The sequence below is a fragment of the Misgurnus anguillicaudatus genome, chromosome 1, assembly GCF_027580225.2.
Source record: "Misgurnus anguillicaudatus chromosome 1, ASM2758022v2, whole genome shotgun sequence".
NCBI lineage: Eukaryota > Metazoa > Chordata > Actinopteri > Cypriniformes > Cobitidae > Misgurnus > Misgurnus anguillicaudatus.
The window spans coordinates 9686853-9710446 of NC_073337.2; the positions used below are offsets into that span (position 1 = coordinate 9686853).

General features: G+C 38.3%; 1 protein-coding gene and 1 long non-coding RNA gene across 4 annotated transcripts; both read right to left on the minus strand.

Moving 5' to 3' along the window:
• Nucleotides 1–1932: 1932 nt before the first annotated feature.
• On the minus strand, nt 1933–22696 carry LOC129432719 (cytidine monophosphate-N-acetylneuraminic acid hydroxylase-like). Of its 3 annotated transcripts, none has more exons than XM_073862597.1 (15): nt 22612–22696; nt 21928–22173; nt 15146–15237; nt 8154–8266; nt 7397–7587; nt 6695–6775; nt 6541–6607; nt 6341–6422; nt 5503–5628; nt 5171–5306; nt 4849–4992; nt 3576–3750; nt 3356–3472; nt 3136–3251; nt 1933–2348 (listed from the first exon to the last, which is right to left on the minus strand). In XM_073862597.1, the coding sequence occupies exons 2-15, from the start codon at nt 22131–22133 to the stop codon at nt 2213–2215; spliced, it is 1782 nt and encodes a 593-aa protein (XP_073718698.1). In that variant the 5' UTR covers nt 22134–22173; nt 22612–22696; the 3' UTR covers nt 1933–2212. The 3 variants fall into 3 exon arrangements, with proteins under 3 accessions (XP_073718698.1, XP_073718663.1, XP_073718734.1); XM_073862562.1 differs by having other exon boundaries at nt 5491–5628; nt 22612–22695; XM_073862633.1 differs by lacking the exons at nt 15146–15237; nt 22612–22696 and having other exon boundaries at nt 5491–5628; nt 21928–22059.
• LOC141361428 (uncharacterized) lies at nt 18472–21915 on the minus strand. Its single transcript, XR_012367499.1, has 3 exons — nt 19570–21915; nt 19426–19474; nt 18472–19024 (listed from the first exon to the last, which is right to left on the minus strand). It is a non-coding gene; the product is annotated as an uncharacterized lncRNA (long non-coding RNA).
• Nucleotides 22697–23594: the final 898 nt, after the last annotated feature.

Genomic DNA, 23594 nt, shown 5'->3' on the forward strand with positions numbered 1-23594 from the left:
AAACATACAAGTAGTACCGGCTATGCGTTATTACTTTGGAGCGGTTATTATTTGAAAAGAATGAACCTGCAAATGTCTCAACTGATCAATCAGAATCAAGCATTCCAGAGAGCCGTGTAATAAATCTAGTTATTCTATTCTACATTTCTTTTCGTAACGTTGTTTAGTTTCACCTTGGCTGTATTTTCTATGAATGCTGATATGAGTCTCCAGTGGTTGTTACCAAGGTTTTTACTCAAAAATGTTGTGAAACCGTAAATGTGTTTAGTATAAATGTGTTTCTAGTCAGTCAAAGTTAGTGAGACCATCGACATAGAGATTGTTCAATTAAACATCTTTAGAGTTAGAGTATACTTTATTGTCCTTTACAGGAAATTTGTCTTGGACTCACAGCTGCAGTAGTACACAAACATACACACAGCACAGAATAGACAATAATCACAATATAGGAACTATATAATACAAAAAATAAATAATAAAGATAGAAAAAAGAACTAAATTTTTTCATTTAAAATATTTATAGATTCCGGTAGAAATTACTTTATTTCATTATTTCCAAAAATACACCTTTTCCTAAAGGTCTGAAAAACCACCCCATGCAAGCACAAAAACGTTTTGGTATATATGGGCGTTTTGCGCAATTAATGTTTTCATTGGCCCTATTTTTCAATTTGCAAAGTCAATCTACACAATTTTCAAAAAGCAGAAAGCAGCTACTTTCCATTACCTTTTGAAAATTGGTTTCCATTGGTTCATGTAGGTTGTCTACAAACCGGAAGGTTGGTGGTTTAATCCCCGGCTCCACCGGACCAAGTGTCGAGGTGTCCTTGAGCAAGACACCTAACCCCAGCTGCTCCCGACGAGCTGGCTGGCGCCTTGCATGGCTGACTCCGCCGTCGGTGTATGAATGTGTGAGTGAATGGGTGAATGTGAGGCTAATTGTAAAGCGCTTTGGATGGCCATTGGTCTGTTAAAAGCACTATATAAATGCAGTCCATTTACCAGTCCATTTTACTGACAGCTGTGCAGTAAAAGTAAACCTCACGTCCCAACCTCAAGAAGTGCTCTAGTGACAGATGTTAGAGCTCATGGCAACCCTCATGTAAGAGCATTTGACTATCATACCAAAGCAGTTCGAATCACGCTCATGGTGGGTGCATGTAGGACATTATACATATTTTATTTCAAAAGTTACGAGAAATAGCTTAATACACTGATTAATCAATATAAGCCCATGGTTTCATGAATAAAAATATTTGAGAACCCCCCCCCCTGATTTTTTTACAAATAGCACACTGGTTATATATTACAAGCATGATTTATATTTTATATATGTTTCATTACATCCCTGTAAAAACATTTTTTTACACAATTTAAATTTAGTACAAATGAATAAAAATGAATAAAAAATCTATTCCAAGTAATCTTTCAATTCAAGTGTGTCATGAAACTGTAGGCACTAGATGGAGTCACTGTTGACTACACATACTTTATACAAAATAATCATGACTTGGATGAACTTAAATGAACTAGACCAGACAAGTCATCAACCCTGTTCCTCGAGACCCACCTTACTGCATACTTAACCCTGCTTTAACACATCTGACTCAATTGTTTAGGTAGCCATGGACATTGGCAGATTCAAGTGTGTTTAATAGGCATTATGCCCAGCTGCACTACCCCCCGAACTTCAGCCAGCTCCCCGTTTCCTGTCCGCCATTATTGTACAAACTGATTAATCCAGGTGTGCCCGACCCCAGTAGTTACAACAACAATAATCAGACACACCTGGATCAATCAGCCTGCCCAACAATGGCAGACAGGAAACAAGGAGCTGCAGTTCAGGAAGTCGTGCAGCTGGGCATAAAGCCTACTAGGGTTGGAGCTGAACTCTGCATGATTTCTAGGAACAGGGCTAGTGACCTGTGTGTGTGTGTGTGTGTGTGTGTGTGTGTGTGTGTGTGTGTGTGTGTGTGTGTGTGTGTGTGTGTGTGTGTGTGTGTGTGTGTGTGTGTGAAAGTATTTTAAAGTATTTTAAGGTGGGATGTTAGAGATTTTATATGTGACACCCCAGAGTAATGCTGGCCCCTGCCTGGCCACCCCTATGAAAAATCCCTGGCTCCGCCACTGCCATGAATGAAAACTATGAATTTCTAAGTGTTTGGGTGATTGTTATAAAAGCTGTAATTATTTCTGTATTCATATTTTTGCTTTAAGAAAGCAGACAGAAACCATTCTCCTGTGACAGATCTGAATGTTGAGCATCCGTCTGTTCAGCGATAATTTGAAGGAAATGATCCCAGTCTGGAGCTGTTAGTGGTAATTCTGTCTGGAAATGATTCCAAAACCTGACAGTAAAAAAAACAAATGAGTTCACTAAATCATTTAATTATTTATTAAAAAACAGATGTACATTTTAAAGGCTGTTAAGTGTATTTTTCCAATATTAGATTATATGGTTAATTTTATTATTTGCACTAGGCATTATTCGCCTGCGGCTGTGATCCAATCAGAAGCGATCATTGACTTGTTTTTGAGTCACAACCTCAGAGTCACTGATGTATGTAACAAAATAAAACCTGCTATTACTCTAACAGATCCAAGTACCATAATATTACCACTATCAGAAAAAGATAAACAAGGTACAAATGTTGTCACTGGAACAGTTCTCTTTCAGAAAGTATAAATGTATACCTATATGATATCTGTCTAGACCTGTATAGGCTTCGCATTGTGTCCTGATCACACTGTTTGGGCTTATTTTTCGATAACAGCTGGTTGCCTGTACATTATTCCTCTGTGTAATATTAAACTGTAACAAAATGATTTGCAGCATCCAGGTTACCGTTTGTTAATAGTTTCAGGCAGTTGTTGTCTCACAATAACATGCATTGAAATGTAGCGACTGGCCAATCAGAATCAAGCACTGTAGAAAGCTGTGTAATAAGAGTGAATATTTGTACCTCACAGGTATCTGTGCCTAAACATAAGGACCTTTTTAAAGGGTACCGTCACAGTGACAGCTTTGTACCTTTATTCTAAGTGCATCTGAGACAGTAGATGTGTTTATGTATTGTGACCTCACATAGTTTATCTTTTTTTTGATATCTTCAAATGAAAAGATGTTTATCTTACTTGTGATGGTAAACATCAGGATCTCGACTCATTCTGTTATTGAAGCCGATGTACAGGTCGTCCCAGAGTCGTCCATTTACAACCACGTGTCTCATCACACCCACTCTATTTTTAATCTAAACATAAACACATTAAAGCCATACATACAGAACAAAACAACATGAAGGTTTAGGTCCTGAAAGTAAGCGATGATAACACTTCCAGTGAAATTCAGAGTTACCTCCTCATATGCGTGATCTCTCTCTGGTCTCCTGTCTGGAAAGGAAAGATCCATGCAGTCCACCAGATAATCGTAACCTCCATCCAGCGGCTCAAATTCATCATCCGTCTCAATGACCTGATGCACAATATACAGTAAACTGACTGCTTTGGTTTATGTGTTTGTTTGCAGTTATATCTGTGAGATCCAACACCAGTTGGGTTATGAAAACTTTCTTTACCCTTATGACCAGATTGTAGCCTTTAAATCCCGCCCAGTTATAATAATACTGGATCCAGGATTTGTATTTAAAGATATCATGGGAAATGGCAGCATTCAGCTCATCCAAATACAAATCAAAGTTCCAGTTGTCCTTAAAGATCTTTGTACCGTTCGAGGGTTGAGTGATTGCATTCCTGTGATTGTGGTGTTTAAAGCAGAAAAGAAAAGTATGCATACTAAATCATAAACAGAAATGATAATAATAGCAGAACAACAGATGGACATAATTGCATTTACATAAACATGCATGCTACATGCTAATGCACACATACTACATGCCACATACTAATGCACACATAAACATCCATGCTACATACGAATGTGCACATACTACATAAACATGCATGCTACATACTAATGCGCACATACTACATAAACATGCATGCTACATACTAATTAGCACATACTACATAAACATGCATGCTACATACTAATGCGCACATCTACATAAACATGCATGCTACATGCTAATGCACACATGCTACATAAACATGCATGCTACATGCTAATGCGCACATACTACATAAACATGCATGCTACATACTAATGCACACATACTACATAAACATGCATGCTACATGCTAATGCACACATGCTACATAAACATGCATGCTACATACTAATGCGCACATCTTAAATAAACATGCATGCTACATACTTATGCGCACATACTACATAAACATGCATGCTACATACTAATATAAACATGCATTCTACATACTAATGCGCACACATACTACATAAACATGTGTGCTACATACTAATGCACACATACTACATAAACATGCATTCTACATACTAATGCGCAAATACTACATAAACATGCATGCTACATACTAATGCACACATACTACATACACATGCATGCTACATACTAATGCACACATACTACATAAACATGCATGCTACATACTAATGCGCACATACTACATAAACATGCGTGCTACATACTAATGCGCACATACTACATAAACATGCGTGCTACATACTAATGCGCACATACTACATAAACATGCATGCTACATACTAATACACAAATACTAATATAAACATGCATGCTACATACTAATGCACACATACTACATAAACATGCATGCTACATACTAATTAGCACATACTACATAAGCATGCATGCTACATACTAATGCACACATACTACATAAACATCCATGCTTACACACTAATTTACACATACTACATAATTAGTCAAATGTAAAGCTATGAATACAGACGTGTTAGATTGATCTGCTAGAGCGAGAGCGACATCCAGCACAGAAGAGGGTAAAGGAGTCCAGGTCAGAGTATTTGGGCAGCTCGTCCTTATGGATGCGTTCAGGTCTTCAGCGCTGTTCTTCTTATTTGTCTCCTTTATGTACCTGTTAGTCACAATGAAATATTCCTGATACATCTTAACCTGGATTATTATATTGTTTCATAACAGACCATAATGATTACACTCACATTTCAATATCATGGTATTTTTTCTATATCATGGTTGAATTAAATTTATTTCTAATGGTCACAAGGTTATTAGGAGATAAAAATGTCATTGACCTGTCTGATGGATGAGCTTCTGTAAAGTAACCAGCAAAAGGACAGTAAATCTTTGGCTGTAAAACTTTCACCAGCTGAGTCTTATAGTTCAGCAGTTTCTTTCTTTCATTCTTGATGAACTCTGCCTTCCAGGTTTCTGTCAAAGTAAATGAACCATGAGATCATAAGACCAGACAATGGTCAATAAATACAAAATAGTCATTGTATTCATTCTCCCATACATGTGCTTATGATGATAATTTCTTTACGCTCTCATGAACAGCTTTGATTTTCATAATTCACCCGTTCAAAGATGGCAGTAATGCACTTGTGTAACTCACCGCTGTATTTACCACCATAGAAAGTCATCGGAAAGCCAGAAGCACCTCCAGCGAAGTCACTCATCATCACATCCACACCGTGTGGGAGACGTCCATTGTTTGGTCTGGTACAGTCGACCGTATTCAGGATCATGTGACCTTGAGACAGACTTCAAATGTTTGAAGAGCTTTTGCTATTTTAGTGCACTTAAATAAAATCTTTTTACAGAAATGTTTTATGAAAGCAAATAAAATTTGAAGTTTATGAATTTTTTTTACATATAAAATCCTATAAAATTGCAGTTAGGAACTTCATATGCAAGTCAACAACTTTCACTGTATTATGCTCAGCCATTGGTACTGATGTAAAGAAAATGTGCCTTAAACTTAAAATTTAAAAAGTTTGAAAGGTATCGACCACTTTGAGTGACAGTGACGAACATCATTAGGCTGAACATGAATAATACAAACTTGTGCTTAAACCTCATAAAGCACTTTATCGTTTTGAACTCACATATTGTGATGAAAAGATTTTCTTAAAGTTTATTACAACCATGAAATTTGTAATGTTTTTATATTTCATATATAGCCTATGCCAGTGTTAAGCCATAAAGTATATGTATTTATAATCAGGGTACCTTTAAAACCAAATGTCAGCTAAATGTCAAAAGACTGGTATGCAGTTTGCTTTGTGATGAGCAAATTATAATTGACAGTTATTTCAATAAAGTAAAGCTGTAAAGTGTAAACTGGTTGGACAGGGTGTTTTGAATGGAAATTGCTCAAGACAAAAACAACACCTTTTAACTGACCCGGGATCAGGTTCAAAAACTCAAAAGCGTTCAGGCTACAGAATGGCAGAACAAAATACCTTTATACTCCACTATTAAGCAAGTATCCATCTCAGGATGAATGCCATCCATCAGAATCATAAATCTCAGATGCTCATCAACCTTGGAAATGGCAGAATAAAAAAGTGAATATCAACTTTTTAATATCAATTTAACATGATTACATTTACATCACACATGTGTACATAAGTAAAGAGTATAGAGCATGTAAATAACATACATTTTGCCATACACCGAAGGGCACCACATTGATGTTTGTTAAATTCACATCACTTCTATCCAGGTACCTACAGGACAGAAATAAAACACAGTTAGTTTTTGGAAAGTGTCTGGCAACATCTTGGCAGTTTGATTTGTCTTTGTGTTTCTCTCACCAGAACACCGGGCGTGAAGTGTCTCCAACATAAATGGGAATATCAGGACGCTTCTTTGAAAGTAATTTTAAAGTGGGGTAGCTGAAAAGAAAAAATGTAAAACATTTTTTTTAAGTTAAAACAGACTTTGTCACACTTATCTTTGGCTGCACACTGGAGACTTAAAACATTAAGGCAGGATTTTCTGTAAACTGCTTTAGAAAAAATATCAATTGTGAAAAGTATTTTAATACAAATTAAAAAAAAGTTTTTCAGCTTGAAGCATCATGTGTATCTGGTTAAATTTTTTGTAAAATATAGTTTGTGACACTTCAGAGAGTAAGAGAAATATGAAACGCATTTGAAGTGCCAATATAGTAAGAATCCAAATACGGCGTTATGACATCACAAATATGCTAATTAAGTAATGATATAATCTAGCATTCAGTGACTTTCCAAGCAAGCTTTAGCTACTTTCCGTTGAATATAATTGGCAACACTGTGTGCTCCAGAGGGAGAAAAGTGTTTATTCAGCCCAATCACATTTATTGTGTTGTGTACCGCTAGCTTCTCAATAAACAACAACAAAAAAGAATGAGTTAAAGCCTCCATGTAAATGCTTACAAGACATAACCTAACAAAAGACGTTTGACCTAATTGTAAAAGCTGACCAAATGAAGAGTGAGTGTTACCATAACATTTGTTGGTGGGTAAGAAACAAACCTCAGATGGTCGGAGTGCATGTGACTGATGTAAATGAGATCAGCCTGACAGAGTCTCTCCATGGCATCAGATGGAGGTTCGTGTAAGAGCCACCATCCTCTAGCAAACGCCGGTCCTGTCAGCCAGGGATCAAACATCATCCGCTTGACTCCTGCTTTGAGTTCCATACACGCATGTGTAATGTATGTCAACTAACACAAAAGACATACATCACATTTATTCACCCACTGATTTCAGCTTTTAGTTTCAAGAATGTGTAAGAAAACAACAGACAAAATGATTAATTCAACACAGAGGTAAGTAATATAAATGTAACAAGTTTATTGAAAACCGAAATGCAGAAGTTCTGATGATATCCCGGGTGAGTATGCAAAAAGTGTAAAGTCCAGGGTTAGCGATAGGGTTTGCTCCACTCTCGCCTCCTTACCTGTCTGTGTTTTCTCAATGCACATCCAGTACTCATTATGCAATTTTGACTATGTTCAGACTATAAGTTAAAATCAGATTTTTGTGCATAGGCCTATTGTTGTGACATTGACGAGCAGAGCTTTTTACCAAAAGTTGAATATTTTTCATAAGTCTCGGTGCCAAGCTGCTGGCTTTTTTGAAAACTGGAACAAAACGCCTTGGTGTAAACGCCTTGGTGTATAAATAAGATATAATAACATTTCATTTTTAAGACACACTAGCATTGCATGATACAAGCAGTGCATTGAGGAACAGATTACAGATTGTTTAAGTCGTTGTTGTATTTTACCGTGAGCTCTCCAGTTTGTAGCTCTTGTGCCTCTCGAGGGTCCACAGTCCAAGGATCAGGTGGATTTAACTCAATCAGCTCCAAACTCCCATCAGTATCTGACAGCACCACCTCTATACAAACACAATAACAAAGAGCACTTGTAATCCAATTACAACACGAGCAAACCTATGACATACTCTATGTACGTATATAACCTCCGTTCCCTGAGGGAGGGAATGAGACGTTGTATTGATAAAGTGACACTAGGGGTTCGACCTTGAGAGACCAATCGCTCGGATTCTCTATGATGGGCCAATGAGAGTTGCCGAATAAAATACAAATGAAATTTACATACCGTGACTTTGCCCGAAGATCCATGTATAAAATGGAGGCCGTAAGGCGATTTCATTCAGTTTTAGTGCTGAGGAGCCGATCTAAAGACCATCTGGTCAGTGGGAGGTCAGCGTTGAGAGACACAATGTCTCGTTCCCTCCCTCAGGGAATGGAGGTTACATACATAACCAAGACGTTCCCCTTCTGTTACTCACTCGACGTTGTGTCGATGAAGTGACACTAGGGGTTCCCTATGTAAGATGCCGCAATGCTGAGCAAGTTATCACCTATGCCAAAGAGGAGCTAGCAAGCAATGTTCCAGGGAACTTTGCATAGGTCAATAACCATCCCGTGCACAGGGAAAGTGAACCGTACCAAATGGGACACAAAAAGGTTTCCACAAAGGCTTGCTGCCAACCCGACACTGGGAGGTTTTGGAGAGACATGCGGAGAACACAAACTATCTATGGGAGGTATAAGTGAAAAACATTTCCAAAAATAAGGAAACAAACTCAGAGCCAGAGCTACAAAGCGTGGAGCTAGCATGGCATAGGGCGAGGGTATAACCCGCCCAGGGAAGACCCAAGGTCTTAATGGGGAAATATAAATCAGGATCGAAGGAGTAGCCCAACTTGCAGCTCTGCAGATGTCTGAAAGAGGGACACTAAACAGTGCCAAGGAGGAAACTACACTCCTAATAGAATAAGCCCATACCCCTAGTGGACAGGGCAAATTCTGTGAACGATATGCCAAAGAGATGGCATCCTCGATTCAAGAGCGATTCCCTTTTTGGAGATAGCCTTCCCTTTCTGCTGACCTCCAAAACAGACAAAGAGCTGATCAGAAATTGTAAAATTCTGAGTATGGTCCAAGTAGGTGTGGAGCGCACGTACCGGACAAACCAATGTTGGGTCATACTAGGAAGGGCATGGGTGATCACTACCTGATCTCGAAATGGAGTTGTATGAACCTTGGGCACATGGCCAGACCGGGGTCTCAAGATAAAGTGAGTTCAAGGCACCCATTGGTAGCAAAGAAACTTGGAGATACCAAGGCTCAAAGTGGGGCTTCTGAGGTCCAAAGGTCTGAAGAGGGAACAAGGCTAGACCTAGAAGACCAAAGAAAGGCATTGATCCAGGGGTTCTCTCTCCACAGGGGAGAAAAGAGTGCCGTTGACACGGAAGAGTCGAATGGTCCCATGAGCCATTTTGAAAAGTCACTCCAAAGCCATGTCGAGGGGTCGAAGGGATGATGGAATTCAGGCCTTAGGGGGGTTCAGAATGGTCAACCATACCCAATGGCTATGAGACCACCCACCACCCTCAGCATCACAATAGGAAAGAAGTCTCTGCTACGTGATGCACCAGTGAGAGCGGAGGTGTGCAGGACAGAACATACTGTGTCCAAGCACAATGGTGGTCCAAACCCAATGGACTATGGGACCACCCTCCATCCTTAAGATCATTTGCCAAACCGCCATATTGGGCAAGAAAAGCCAGGAAAGGCTTAACTGGACTACTGTAAAGTGACCCAAAGTGCACACCTTTACTACAGTCACTAAGCGCGTGGTACCTGTACCTTGAGTCGTTACTACCCCCTAGAGGTGGAGCTAGCCCAACAGGTTGCAATGCCAATCCCTGCCGTAGCAAAGCCACACACCCGAGGGGGTACAAGCTAGTCATCAGCCACTAAGTGAAAAAGCTCACCTTGCGATGCTGCAATTGATAACTTTACTCATATATAAGTTCCCAAAAGTAACCAACAGTCAGCTAAAAAGGTGTCTATTAATACCCAAAGGAACTTCACAGATTGCAACAGTCCCACTGGGCAATGAGCAACTGTTAGGATAGAAAAATTTGACACAGATTACCACATTAAACCCAGCTCATCTTCAACTATTGGCTTAAAAAAAGATTTTCACAAATATGGGTGATGTCACAGACCCTACGTCCATGTTTTTACAGTCTATGTAAAATATATTGCAAATATTTTGTTTTGCATCTGAAAATATCCACGTACATGTCTGAAAATGCTAATGTAATCTTATTTTGCAGTAATATAATGTTTTCTACATGTTTAATAATTTCCCGTTTTTTTATCATGTCTTTCACATTTATTTCTATCCTATTTTTTATGTCTTTCCTAAAATGTATTTTTATTGTTCGTAACAATATTTTTAACATCTTTACATGCATCATCTTCATAAGGAAAATAATACTGGTCTGTTGCGTAGATCACAAATTATATTTTTAACGTTAAATGGCGTTTTTACACCGTATATTGTAGTATTTAAACACTTTATATCCAAATGTCAAAAAAGTTACTAAAATCAATGAACAGCACTAATAAAGCCCCATTCTTACAGATCATTAACTAAAAAAAGTTGGTTTAGGGTTTAGTTACTCTTTAATGTCTTGTCATGATGGCAGAGTTCTGGCAGTCCCATGTTCTATGTGGAGGCTCATGACCTTGTGTCTTCAGTGTCTCGTCTCTTGTCTCCGCTCCCTTGTTCTCCCAGTTAATTGTTTAATCATTAGTTCATTCCCTTCACCTGTTTTCCCCTTGTTATCTTGTTTAGTTTTTTTGTTTAGGCCCTGTTTACACGTACATGGTTATTTTTAAAAACTGAGAGATTTTACCTTCGTTTAGACGCAAACGGAGAACTCGCCTCTGAAACCGATTGTTTCTAAAAACTCCGGCTAGAGTGGAGATCTTGAAAATCTTCGGTTGTGTCACGGAGTGACTTTTGAAGGGGTGGAACTAAAAGTGGGCGAAGATTAGTTCCGCCTGGACATTATTCCCCGAACACCAGTCACTTCCAGGAACTCCGGGAGACCGAAATTTGGGCAAGTTTGGCAACAGGTGTGTCGCTGAACGTGGCGATCATTGATTGGGTAATTCAGCAGGGAAGAGAAGTATAAAGTGGGCATTCAGAAATACAGGAAGTGTTGTTGATTTTTCAGCAGATACTGCGGGTGGAGCAGAACGTTCGGGGCATCTGAAGAGGAAACTGAGATGGATATATTGAGGATTTGGACCTTCACAAAGCGAAGAAGGAGTGGGACAACAATAATATACAGGTTTGAAATGGATAACCCGATTGGATAAAACTCTGTGTTGACTTATGCTGTCTTTATGAAAGGAGAGATACTTACCTGAAGAGCTGCTAGAGGATTTGGAACCAAGCGAATGTCACCCTTCTGGCTGTGTATGTGTGAGTAGCTGCAAAGACAAAGAGAGGAAGATTAGCATCAACGGATTCGTGAGTACATTGAATGATCAAAACATCTATATACCTTACCTTGAATATGGAATACCAACCATTGTTGTGAGTTGTGGAATAGTGTGTAAGCGGCCCCACGGTGGAAAGGATTTGTGGGTGAGCAGAGTATCGTTTGTAATGGGAGGACGTTATTCTGCTGCGGCTGTGACATCAACTGTGGGCCATCTGCTGTGTCAGTGTATTGGATTCTCCCCTGGACGAACTCTCGGTCCAAAGGTGCCGACCGTAAGTCACTAGAGTGTGTGAAGTGCATTGCGACGTGTGTACACTTGAAGATTGCAGTGCTGTGCCGTGTCCCTGTTGTCTGCACTTACCCTTTTAGGCTGAGAAGGAAATCCTGCGGGGAAATCTCCAGCCCTAACGAGGCCAAGGCCTATCGTCCATCTCTTAAAGGGTCCGTAAGTTGAATGTTTTCTCTGTCCTCGTATATTCACTACAGAGTCAGACTAGGAGTCACTTACCTGTGGATACGCACATGTAAGCACCCAAGGCTAAGAGCCACCGATTGTGAATACACACCTGTAAACCACCCACCTGAGAATACGTACCTGTATGTTCCCACAGTAGAGAGTCATTCACCTGAGTACGTCCCTTGTATGCTAAAAGCGAAGAGTCACTTACCTGTGAATACCCACCTGTATGCCCCAAAGCCAAGAGCCACCTATCCGTGAATGCATACCCGCAAGCCCCTTACCTGAGAATACGCTCTTACAAGCTAAAGCTAAGAGTTCCCACCTGTGAATACATACCTGCAAGCCACTTACCTGAGAGTACGCCCCTACACGCCAAAGCAAAGAGTCCTGTACTTGTGAACACGTACCTGTAGGCCCCCAAAGTAGAGAGCCATTTACCTGAGTACACCACCTTGTATGCTTAAAGCGATGAGTCACCTACCTGTGGATACACACCTGTATGCCCCAAAACTAAGCGACACCGATTTGTGAATACGTACCTGTATGCCTACAGCTGTAAGTCACTTACCTGAGAGTACGCCCTTACAAGCTAAAGCTAAGAGTTCCTACCTGCGAATACATACCTGTATGTCTAGAGAGGGAGAGAAGACCTAGCCATTCATTTGGTACACACACTCGTATGCCACAGTGACGTATCACTTCCTGGGAGTATGTTTTTGTATGCCTAGAGCTAAGAACCATTCACCTGTGAATATCTTCTTGTATGTCTAGAGTGGAGTCACAGTTGTCTGCCCTGGGACACGTACCTTTGAAGAATTAGTCACCCCTGGGTATCCGTCTCTGTACAAGCGAGCCACTCACCTGGGACATCCACCGGCATCTCCGCGACGAAGGAATGCCTACCTTTCTGTGGAAACATCAAAGGACCAACCATTAATATATCTCTGTGTCTTAAAGGAAGCCCATTTGCCCTTGGAGATTCCAGTTGCCCCGGATTCAGATACTGCAGTACAAGGTACTCACCCCTGCCCACGTGATACTTACCGTAATTTCTCTCTTGCCTCAGGAAGACGGAAAGGAGCCACGGATGGTCCATCTGTAAGACAGGAAACAAGTTAGCTGGAACAGTGGATGAAAGTCACGCTAAAGAAGAGTACACATCCTGGAAAAACTTACATGAGTATTCCCGTGACAAAGCCCAAACATCCCTGGCCCATACTTTCAGGACGGAGAGTTTGATTTTTGTTCCCCTTTCCCCCCTTCCCCTGCTTACATTTTAAATATTTAAATAAAGTTTGTTTTAAAAGTACTTACCTCTTCTCGTGTGTCTGGTCATTGGGGTGTTCTTGAGACCTCCTCGAGGTGGAAACTAGGAAGGGGCGTGACTCACAACACCTGTGGTCCGCTCCGACCTGTGACAGTTGCACGGTTGGTGTAAACTAAGACAAACGGATGTTTAAGCAGGCAACGTCACAGAGTATGCGCAAGAGCTTGCACCTACGTCAAAAGTGTGACCTATGTTTACATGTGACTTCCAAGATCACATTTAAGTTAGTGCAAACTCGTTTCGTGTATTTCTATTAGCAAATACAGCTGCTCCATTATGTCGAGGAGCAGAGAAGAGTGCTCGGAGGTCAGCAATTTTACGCATGTTCGAATTTTATGCAAGAACCGACAGACGGATGATGTCAACGTACCGCGAGAGCAAGTTGAGAAATCACACGTAGAGGTCCAATTTCAAATCTCGCGGTACTTTGACGTCATCGAACACCTACTGCAACAACTCCTCTCTCCAACGTGAAGAACCAGTCCGCGTCACCACCATCACTGCCGGTGATTGGCTTACGTGGGCTTGATCTTCTCTTGACGGCATATATGCACGGGTACGTGTAAATTAACACTTTTCTGAAAACTGACATGTGTGCACAATATTATTTTTGAAACCAGAGAGGTTGAAATGTCTGTTTATGAAAATAGCCGCCCACGTGTAAACGTAGCCTCAATGTCACTGAATTCCTAGTCCTGTGCTTGATCGTTTTGTACTTTTCTTGTGATATCCAGTCTAGTGCTAAATATCAAAGTCTAGTCAAGTTTAGTGTTAAGTCTGTCTTTTGTGAAGTTACTGTGTTTATATGTTGTTATGCCCCCACGTGGGCTTTGTTTTCTTGCTGTGTCACAATAAAGTCTCTTTTGTTTAACCCCTGCGCTTGGGTTCTCGTCCCAATTCCGGACATTTTCAAAACATTTTGTTCAGCCTCATAGTCTATTGTGCACAACATAAAAGCAACGTTTTCATTGTTTTGGATTCTTGCAAATGCTTTGGTACATGCACTTAATGATGTACAATTTTCTAGTTTCCTATTTCACCTTCATATGCAATATGTCATACTGGATTTCTCAGAACATTTACACTCTCAGAAAAAAGGTACAGAAGTTGTCAATTGGACAGCACCTTCAAAACAGATCCTAATACGTGCCATTTTGGTACAGATATGTACCTTTAAGGAACAAGTATGTGCTTCTAAGATACCAATATGCACCTTTTAGGTACAAAAGTATACTTTTTGAAAAGGTACCACTGTAGTGACAACTAATTCATCGCATAAGTCGTTAAATTCATAAAATGTTCACTAATAAGAGAGGAATCACTGTTGTATAGCATTGTTTAAAATAAAAATAGAATTAGATTTACTGAAATTGTTCAATTAATTAAATTAGAAACTCACAACAATAAAAAACTAAAACATTCCAAAAAGGTTTTGTCCTCTATGTTTAATTCATAGAAAATAACAAATGAGATATCAATGATATTTTGACCTTTTTTACCTTACTGTTGTGTGGTCTTCTGTTCATGTCTCTGTTCTTGTGGATTATCTTGTCTTATTTTCAACAAACTACTGCATTTGTGTCCAACTTCTCTGCTGCATCATTACAACTAGATAATATGGAGGTTGAATGAGATGTTTTGAAAATGTCATTACCAAGTTCATCCTGCATAAAGCTGTCGGGTGGGTTGACATACTCCATTGTGGACACATCAAGTTTCCAGTAGTGTTTAGTACAACGCACTGTTCTGTCAAACACACACACAAAATACACACACACACACACACACACACACACACATGCACAATGGCTGACATATAATAAATCTTTATGGTTTATTATGTCTGTGAAATATTAACAAACATATAGACATTGTACATATAATGTAAACAGAATAATTGGAAAAAATGGAAATACTGGTTATTTATGGAGATAATTTTATCTCATTAATAATTCACGCAAAAAACATGATTCACACATGCGTAGACTATTTCACATGCATGAAATCTAATTTACATACACAAAAAATATATATATTCGCAAAAACGATGTACATACACAAAATAAAAATACATATTCATAAAATACGTTTCACAAAAAAAAAAAAATTCACAAATGTAGAACTGTGTACGAAAAGTTTTAAATTTTGAGTTTATCATGACAGTGAATGTACGAATCGTCTTTTTCGTGTGTGAATTGCTTTGAATTCGTGTGTGTGTTTTTTGAGACTTTGTTGGCAGCCGTTTCACAAAAAAAAAAAAAAAATTCACAAATGTAGAACTGTGTACGAAAAGTTTTAAATTTTGAGTTTATCATGACAGTGAATGTACGAATCGTCTTTTTCGTGTGTGAATTGCTTTGAATTCGTGTGTGTGTTTTTTGAGACTTTGTTGGCAGCGCGCTCTCCAACGTGGGTCACTCGTACTCTTTAGCCAATCAGATGCAAGCTTACCATTCAACCAATCATAACCCGCCAAGAGCGCAGCACTCAAGGAGCTCAGCATTGCACACCTTTTGCGCAATCTGGCTCTCCTCACATATTTCCGGAAAAATCTGAGCATATGTGACCCGTCACGGAAACCAGGGACACAAGTCGGCAGCACAAGTTTCGAGAAAATGAGAAACAAAGTTTTTTTTTTTCAAAATTTGTGATTTTCGTTTTATTGCAGAATCTGTTAGTTGAGATCACGAAGAAGCCTCTCCATGTTTGAGATAGCAGTTTATGTATATTTAAAAGCGTACATTTTGCGGTTAAAATAGGCTTGTTTTCCGGAGATTCTAGCGTGCAGCGGGGGGCGTCATTGTCTGTGTGTATTTACATACTGTATAAGCTTGTGTTTTCACCTCCGCCCCCAAAGGGAACAGCGTGACTACTGAATAAGGATAGTTCGCCCAAAACTGAAAATAATGTCATTAATGACTTACCATTATGTCGTTCTAAACTCAGAAGACCTCCGTTCATCTTCGGAACACAGTTTAAGATGTTTTAACATTAGATTTAGTCCGAGAGCTTTCTGTCTCCTCCATTGAAAATCTATGTACGGTTTCCATGTCCAGAAAGGTAATAAAAACATCCTCAAAGTAGTCCATGTGACATCAGTGGGTCAGTAAAATTGTGTTGATGCATCGAAAATACAGTTTGGTCCAAAAATAGCAAGAATTACGACTTTATTCAGCATTGTCTTCTCTTCCGGCTCGAGCGTGAAGTCACGTGACTGTAGTGACGTGGCTGCTCTGTCCCTTAAGACATGTTTGCTGAGTTTTATTTATTTTTTCAAACTTATAGCGTGCGTCTCCCCAGACTGTAAATGAAGCTCGGGCGCACAAAACAAACGAAATATAAAAGAAGCTGGGGCGGAACAAATAACAGTCAACCGCATATACGTCAGCCGCGTCACTGACTTTATGGGGCGCCGCAGTCGGATGACGTCAAAGTACCGCGAGAGCTCTTTAAGAAATCTTACGGAGTAGTTTAATTTCGACTCGCTCTCGCGGTACTCTGACGTCATCCGACTGCGGCGCCCCATAAAGTCAGTGACGCGGCTGACTGTTATTTGTCCAAACACACAGAAGTTACACAGAGATCGTTGTATTCTTTATACAATTGGCTACATGTTTTGTCTATCAATATTTTCCATGAAGTCATTGCCTGATGGAGGAACGAGCGAGCGATTGGTAACATCTCTTAAGGACTTCACGTTTTCGACAGTGCTGTTTTTGGATTATCTATTTTAAATACAAACTTTGAAGGCGGGTTCATGTGTTTAACGGAACGTAAATACCGGAGTGTAATCTGATATACCCTTACATGTTACGATGTAAATAGTCCTCAGATTGTATATTATATTGTATTACCAGAAGTTCATGCGAAATAGACTATATATCTATATTTCACGGATTATACGCATTTGTGGACAAAAATCATTGGATGATTCACACATCTGAAACAGACTGGATTCGACTTGTGATCCCCGCAAAGGTAACGTTAAAAGTCCTGTTTATTTTTGCATTTTGTCATTCGGACTTCTGTAATAAAATACTACATATGATGGTAGAACCTCTGTATCTCAAAACGGCTTTACAGGGGGTATGGCTTAGCTAAATGAGATGTAAATGAGCCCTATTGTCTCTCCAGCCAGGGAAAAGGGAAAGTGTTAACTTTTTTCTTTCTCAGATTTCTCAGCATTCTCTTTCTTGAATGTGTTACATTCAAATGGCCACAACTTCTCCAAATCTTATCAGATTTCCATGTGTTACACATCGTTGGAAAGCTTAGAATCTGCACTTTCAGAATCTATGAATAACTCAAAATGCCCCAGATCCGACTTGTGTCCCTACTTTCCGTGACTGGTCACATATTTACTTAGCGCATTTCGTATCTGAGTGTACTAGCAGCAAAATGCTTTCATAAAATTTATTTGAGAGCGATTTATAACTAAAGTATATTTATAGCATTATATAGTTAACCATTATAGTAATGGCTTCCAGAAAGTTTAAATATCAACAGCGGAAAGAAAGTAGTTAAGCTGAACATTGCTGTGTCCAGTTATGTGAGGACTCCTCAAAAGTCTGAGTTTCCAAATGTTTTTTGTGGACAAAAATCACACAGAAAATGGATTCACAACATTCGACGCGAGCGATTTAACATCACTTCTCATACAAGGATCTGCAGTCATTTTAAAAGTGATGATTTGATCGTGCCATTGACCCTTAAAGTGCGTCGCTGGCTGAGAAAGGACGTTGCCTTATCCAGTGAACCAAGTATTGCATTTAGTTTTGTTCAGGTATAAATAATATTGACTTGTATATAATCAACTTTTATTCAGTGTTGCCTGCACTGCAGGAATGTAAATATTGACTTTAAACATTTGCAATGCAGTAATGTATTTAAATATACTGTAAATAACTTTAGTACAGGGTTGCCTGCACTGCATGGATGTAAACATGTAAATATAAATGACTTTACACATTTGCAATGCAGTAATGTATTTAAATATACTGTAAATAACTTTTATTTAGTGTTGCATGCACTGCAGGAATGTAAACATGTAAATATAAATGACTTTGAACATTTGCAATGCAGTAATGAATGTAAATATACTGTAAGTAACTTTTATTCAGTGTTGCCTGCACTGCATGAATGTAAATCTAAATTACTTCGAACATTTACATTGCAGTAAAGTATGTATGTAATATACTGTAAATAACTACCTTAACTTCAGAAATGTAAACATGTAAATATAAATAACTATCAAGCAAACAGATGTGTCAAGGTTGTAGCCAAATAGTTGCAGAGGTTGTAGTTATGCGGCATCTTGATAGCGATTAAGGTTGCGAGTTGTTGCTGCTGGTATGACAGCACACTTCCATACTAAACTCTGCCAAAGCCAAAATCCACCAAAGAATTGACATGTGACATCCTGATAGTGGTGACCGAAGGGGCTACAGCACTGGCAAGGTCCTTAAACGCCTCTGCTACTTGGAGGACTGTGAGGTCAGGCAGCTTACAGGTGACACTCTTTTAAAAGGTACTCCTGAAATGAAAAAAGGTAAATTCCTATCATTTTAGTCTTTAAAATCTTTCGCAGTTTTTTATCAAATACTGCTTCTTATTACATGGCATTTGCAATACTTCTAATCGTCTGACGTCCTGAATGTCACACCGCAGCCTCAATCTGGACAGGACTGTTGTTTTGTACATTGTAATGGATTATTCTGTAATAACCACTCGTATAAACTTTATCCGTTACATAAACATTTTCAGTGAAATGAGCCTGATCTCATATAGTATGTATTTTGTGTGTGTGTGTGTGTGTGTGTGTGTGTTTGTGCGTGAGTGAGTGCGTGCGTGCGTGCGTGCGTGCGTGCGTGTGTGCGTGTGTGCGTGCGTGTGTGTGTGTGTAAAATACTACATTGCAACATTTTTGTGTTGTACCTTAATACATCAGCAAGCTTCCTTTCTTTGGGTCTTGCAGACAGAACCTCTGAAAACACACAGTGGCCATGTTAACATTAATAAAAATTACAGCAAAGTTTGGAATACTACATTACAGTAAAATGTAGATTAAATAAAAATTACCATTGTTCTAGGTCTGTGTCAGCTTTCAACCGTTTCAGTACAGCTGTGAACTTCACTGAGCTCTGAGTACTGCAACAATGTGCTGTCCCAGCAACACAAGAAAACTGCTCTGTGATAGTATTACACAACGAGAGTCCTTTAATACAATCGGTGAATAAATGACATTAAACAATATCAAGAATTAAGAATCAATGTTATATGTAAACTGATTTACTAGGCTACTGTCATGAAACTGAACCACTTATGAACAGATTTAGCCTGTCTATGCACAGATGTAGAACCCACAAAAACGTCTGCTTAAAATGCATTTTAGCTGTCTTTTGTGTTTTCATATAAACTCTCAAAGTTGTTGATTTAACTTTGAAAAACACTTCTCCTTCCTTCTTACTGTTAGGTAAGACAGTCTGTCTTGCAACACGATTAACGTCATTCACGTTATTCATCTTTTGTAAACAGCGAGTGTAATGTGTGAATGAGTAACAATATGAAATAAAGTAATAACTTACACGTATATCCTGCACTTCATTCGCCATGCTTGGTTGATGACGTGAAGCTTCATTTCAGTTGATTGCGCAAAGGTGTGCAATGCTGAGCTCCTTGAGTGCTGCGCTCTTGGCGGTTTATGATTGGTTGAATGGTAAGCTTGCATCTGATTGGCTAAAGCGTACGAGTGACCCACGTTGGAGAAGCACGCTGCCACCAAAGTCTCAAAAAACATACACACGAATTCAAAACAATTCACACATAAAAAAGACGATTCGTACATTCACAGTCATGATAAACTCTATATTTAAAACTTTTCGTACACAGTTCTACATTTGTGAATTGTTTTTTTCGTTTGTGAAACGTATTTTATGAATATTAATTTTTATTTTGTGTGTGTACATCGTTTTTTTGCGAATATATATATTTTTGTGTATCTGAATTAGATATCATGCATGTGAAATAGTCTACGCATGTGTGAATCATGTTTTTTGCGTGAATTATTACAGTTTTTCTCAGTCGCTTTGGTACATTTCTCAGATCAGAATTGAAATTCTCAAAACTGCTTGTTCAATTCTCACATCACTGTGTCACTTGTGCACATCAAAAAAGCAGTTTCTCATTTCTTTGAACAAGTTGCAAATGCTTTGGTACATCCATGCAAATGATTATGTACAATTCTCTGCTTTTTCCTACATTATCAGTTGCTTATGTCATGTTGATCAAAATGTATTATAATGGGTGTCTGTTGAATAGTCTCCCCCCCCCACAATATTTAGGCATTACTTCATAGTATAAGTCTTTACATGCAAAATGGTTGAACATGTTGTCAAAATACAGGATATGGTCAAACATATTTCTATACATTTCCATTAGACATTTTTTCTAAATCTGTCCTGAATAGGTAAATTGCTCCCAGGTGAATCTTGAATTTCTCTAACAGACAGAAATGTCCCCAGCAAGCAAAAACCGAGAAGTTGAAATGACTGCTAACTATTGACCCAATATAGTCCGGCTATGAGTAACCCACTTCTACCCTAAATAACCTTGAATTTGGTTACATGCCATTTTTGCCAAAATAACTTGAAGATGTATGATATTCCAACGTGTAAGCAAAGTGTGTTCAAGGTGTTTGCTTTCATTTCTTTTACATGTTCTAAAAGTATATGCATCATCTATTCTTGGGCTATGGTTAGACATCTTTTAAACATCTATCATGTTCACATTTCTACTTTTGTTTTTTTTCTCTTTATGCTATGCAGTGCTTGCAGTGCTGTCTTTATCTTTCTTTATGGCAATGACATGGTCTTTCAACGAATTACAGTACAAACAGTAAAAGCGTTAAATGTAAATTTAGTCAAGTCTCTTGCAATCAAACTCACACATAACTTATACTAAGTGTAACTTACAATTTACAATACTTGTCGTCAAAACTTTAGCCATAGTTTACATCAGAACATCACTTCAGAGTAAACTGTTATATTGACAACATGACTAAACAATTTGACTGTCTTATCCGTACACAATGACACAATGACTTGTTATTCTGATGGCACTGACATGTTCATTGACATAGATATTTAATTTTGAGAGATGAACTAAGTATTTTGAGTAAAAGAGTGGCTTTTGCAGGTAATCCATGGTGTTTTGCTATTTGTACAAATTGTTGTGAGAAATGCACTTACTGTTTTGCAAATTGTGAGTATGATTCGAGAAATGTACCAAAGCGACTGAGAAAAACTGTAATGAGAAAAAATTATCTACATAGTTATTTTCTGTATTTGCACTTAACATTAATCAACTGTGTGTTTATGCAAAAAAAGGAACCAAAATTTACATTTACATATATTTACATGAGCTTAAAGGTTCACCAACCTGCCATCTAAATCCTCTATGTCTTTAATGAAAAGTCCTCCCTGGTGCTTGCATTGGTTTTTGCAGGCTCGTGTTTTATCTTTGTCTTTGAAAATGATGTAACATTTGCCATCTTCCGAGTTTTTCTTAAAATTGATGCCATCTTTCAGTTCCCCAACTTCAGATGCCTCCAGACGCAGGACCGTCCGCGCAACCTGAGATGTCATTGTGCTGTAAAATCCTCAGAGTCGCTGACAAACACTTTTACTACAAACCAAAATCACCAAGTGGGTACATTTTTATAAAAAATATAACATGTTCAGATACATATGTAAAAACATTTGAAACACATATTTGTTGACTTAAATCAACTCAGATCTACAAGTCATTTTAACTTACTATTATTTATCTTGATAAGAGGTGAGTTGTTATAACTTATAAAGTTAATTTTATTTTATAAGCTATAACAACTCATCTCTTCAAGATAATAGTAAGTTGATATGACTTGTAAATCTAAGTTGATTAAACAAAAAATGGGGTGATAGATAGATAGATAGATAGATAGATAGATAGATAGATAGATAGATAGATAGATAGATAGATAGATAGATAGATAGATAGATAGATAGATAGATAGATAGATAGATAGATAGATAGATAGATAGATAGATAGATAGATAGAGGGAGAGAGAGAGAGATGATTACCTTTGGCAGCAGTTCCTCTTTCAAGTGGACGTGGAGGAGTGCTATACAGAGCTGTAAGGTCACACGTGTATGTAATATCAGAAAGGGGTTGGCAGTTTTTATCAGTCAGGTCTTTCACTCATTGAAGAGTGTAGTTCAAATGTCAGAAAATTGTAGGGATTTGTTCAGAAATTTGTTCAGAAATTGAGAGCAGTAGCCCAGTGACGGTAGTGCATTACAAACTCTGCAAACTCCAAACTAAAAGAATTTCAGGAAAACCTTAGCAACACATAACAAACCATAAACAACCTTTTTATGGTAATTGTTTTTCTTAATGCAGATTCATCCATTATTGTGTAATTAGAGAGTGATGGCATAGTGCATATTTATCCATAAAATGTATGGGTGGAGTGTTTATGCCACTGTGATTCTGCTGGTTAAGAAAATGAAATTCAATAAATTAGCCCCTCAAGACCGTGCGTCCACTAGAATGGACGTCATGTGTTTTGGCGTTCAAAAACAATAAAAATGCTGATCAACCAATCAAAATAAAGCACAATGATTAAACACCGGCAAAGGGGTTAATACATTAATTCCTTGTATTGATAAAATGCATATACTAATACATTCAGGGATTAATAATAATTGAAAGTGATCAAGATGGCATCTCTCATCAGATGTTCATATTAACAACAAAAAGAAAACGACACTGAGCCAGGAGTATTATTATAATTAACAATAAATTTAATGAAGAAGTGCTATATGAGTCTTTTTTTATATTGTTCTTTGTATATTTAAAAATCAAACAGGTACAAGATATATACATAGCACATTATTGAATATTTATTAAGAAAAATCTAAAAGCTTTTTGGACTCTTTTTCTAAAGAGCTCTGATTAGAACAAGACCCTCTCCATACTGGGCGTTCCAAAAGTCCCTCCCTCACGTGATTTTCATTTGAGAGATTGGCTCTTTTAACTGGGTTGTTGGATTACAGCTGCAATT

Bases quoted from the DNA above. Each gene is read 5' to 3' on its own strand.
- LOC129432719 (XM_073862562.1), bottom strand. From the start codon at position 22,133: ATGACATCTCAGGTTGCGCGGACGGTCCTGCGTCTGGAGGCATCTGAA. The intron at 6,608-6,694 runs GTGAGAGAAACA...TCTGTCCTGTAG, and splicing joins ACTTCACGCCCGGTGTTCTG to GTACCTGGATAGAAGTGATG. The intron at 3,751-4,848 runs GTCTGTATTCAT...CCACAATCACAG, and splicing joins CTAGCAGATCAATCTAACAC to GAATGCAATCACTCAACCCT.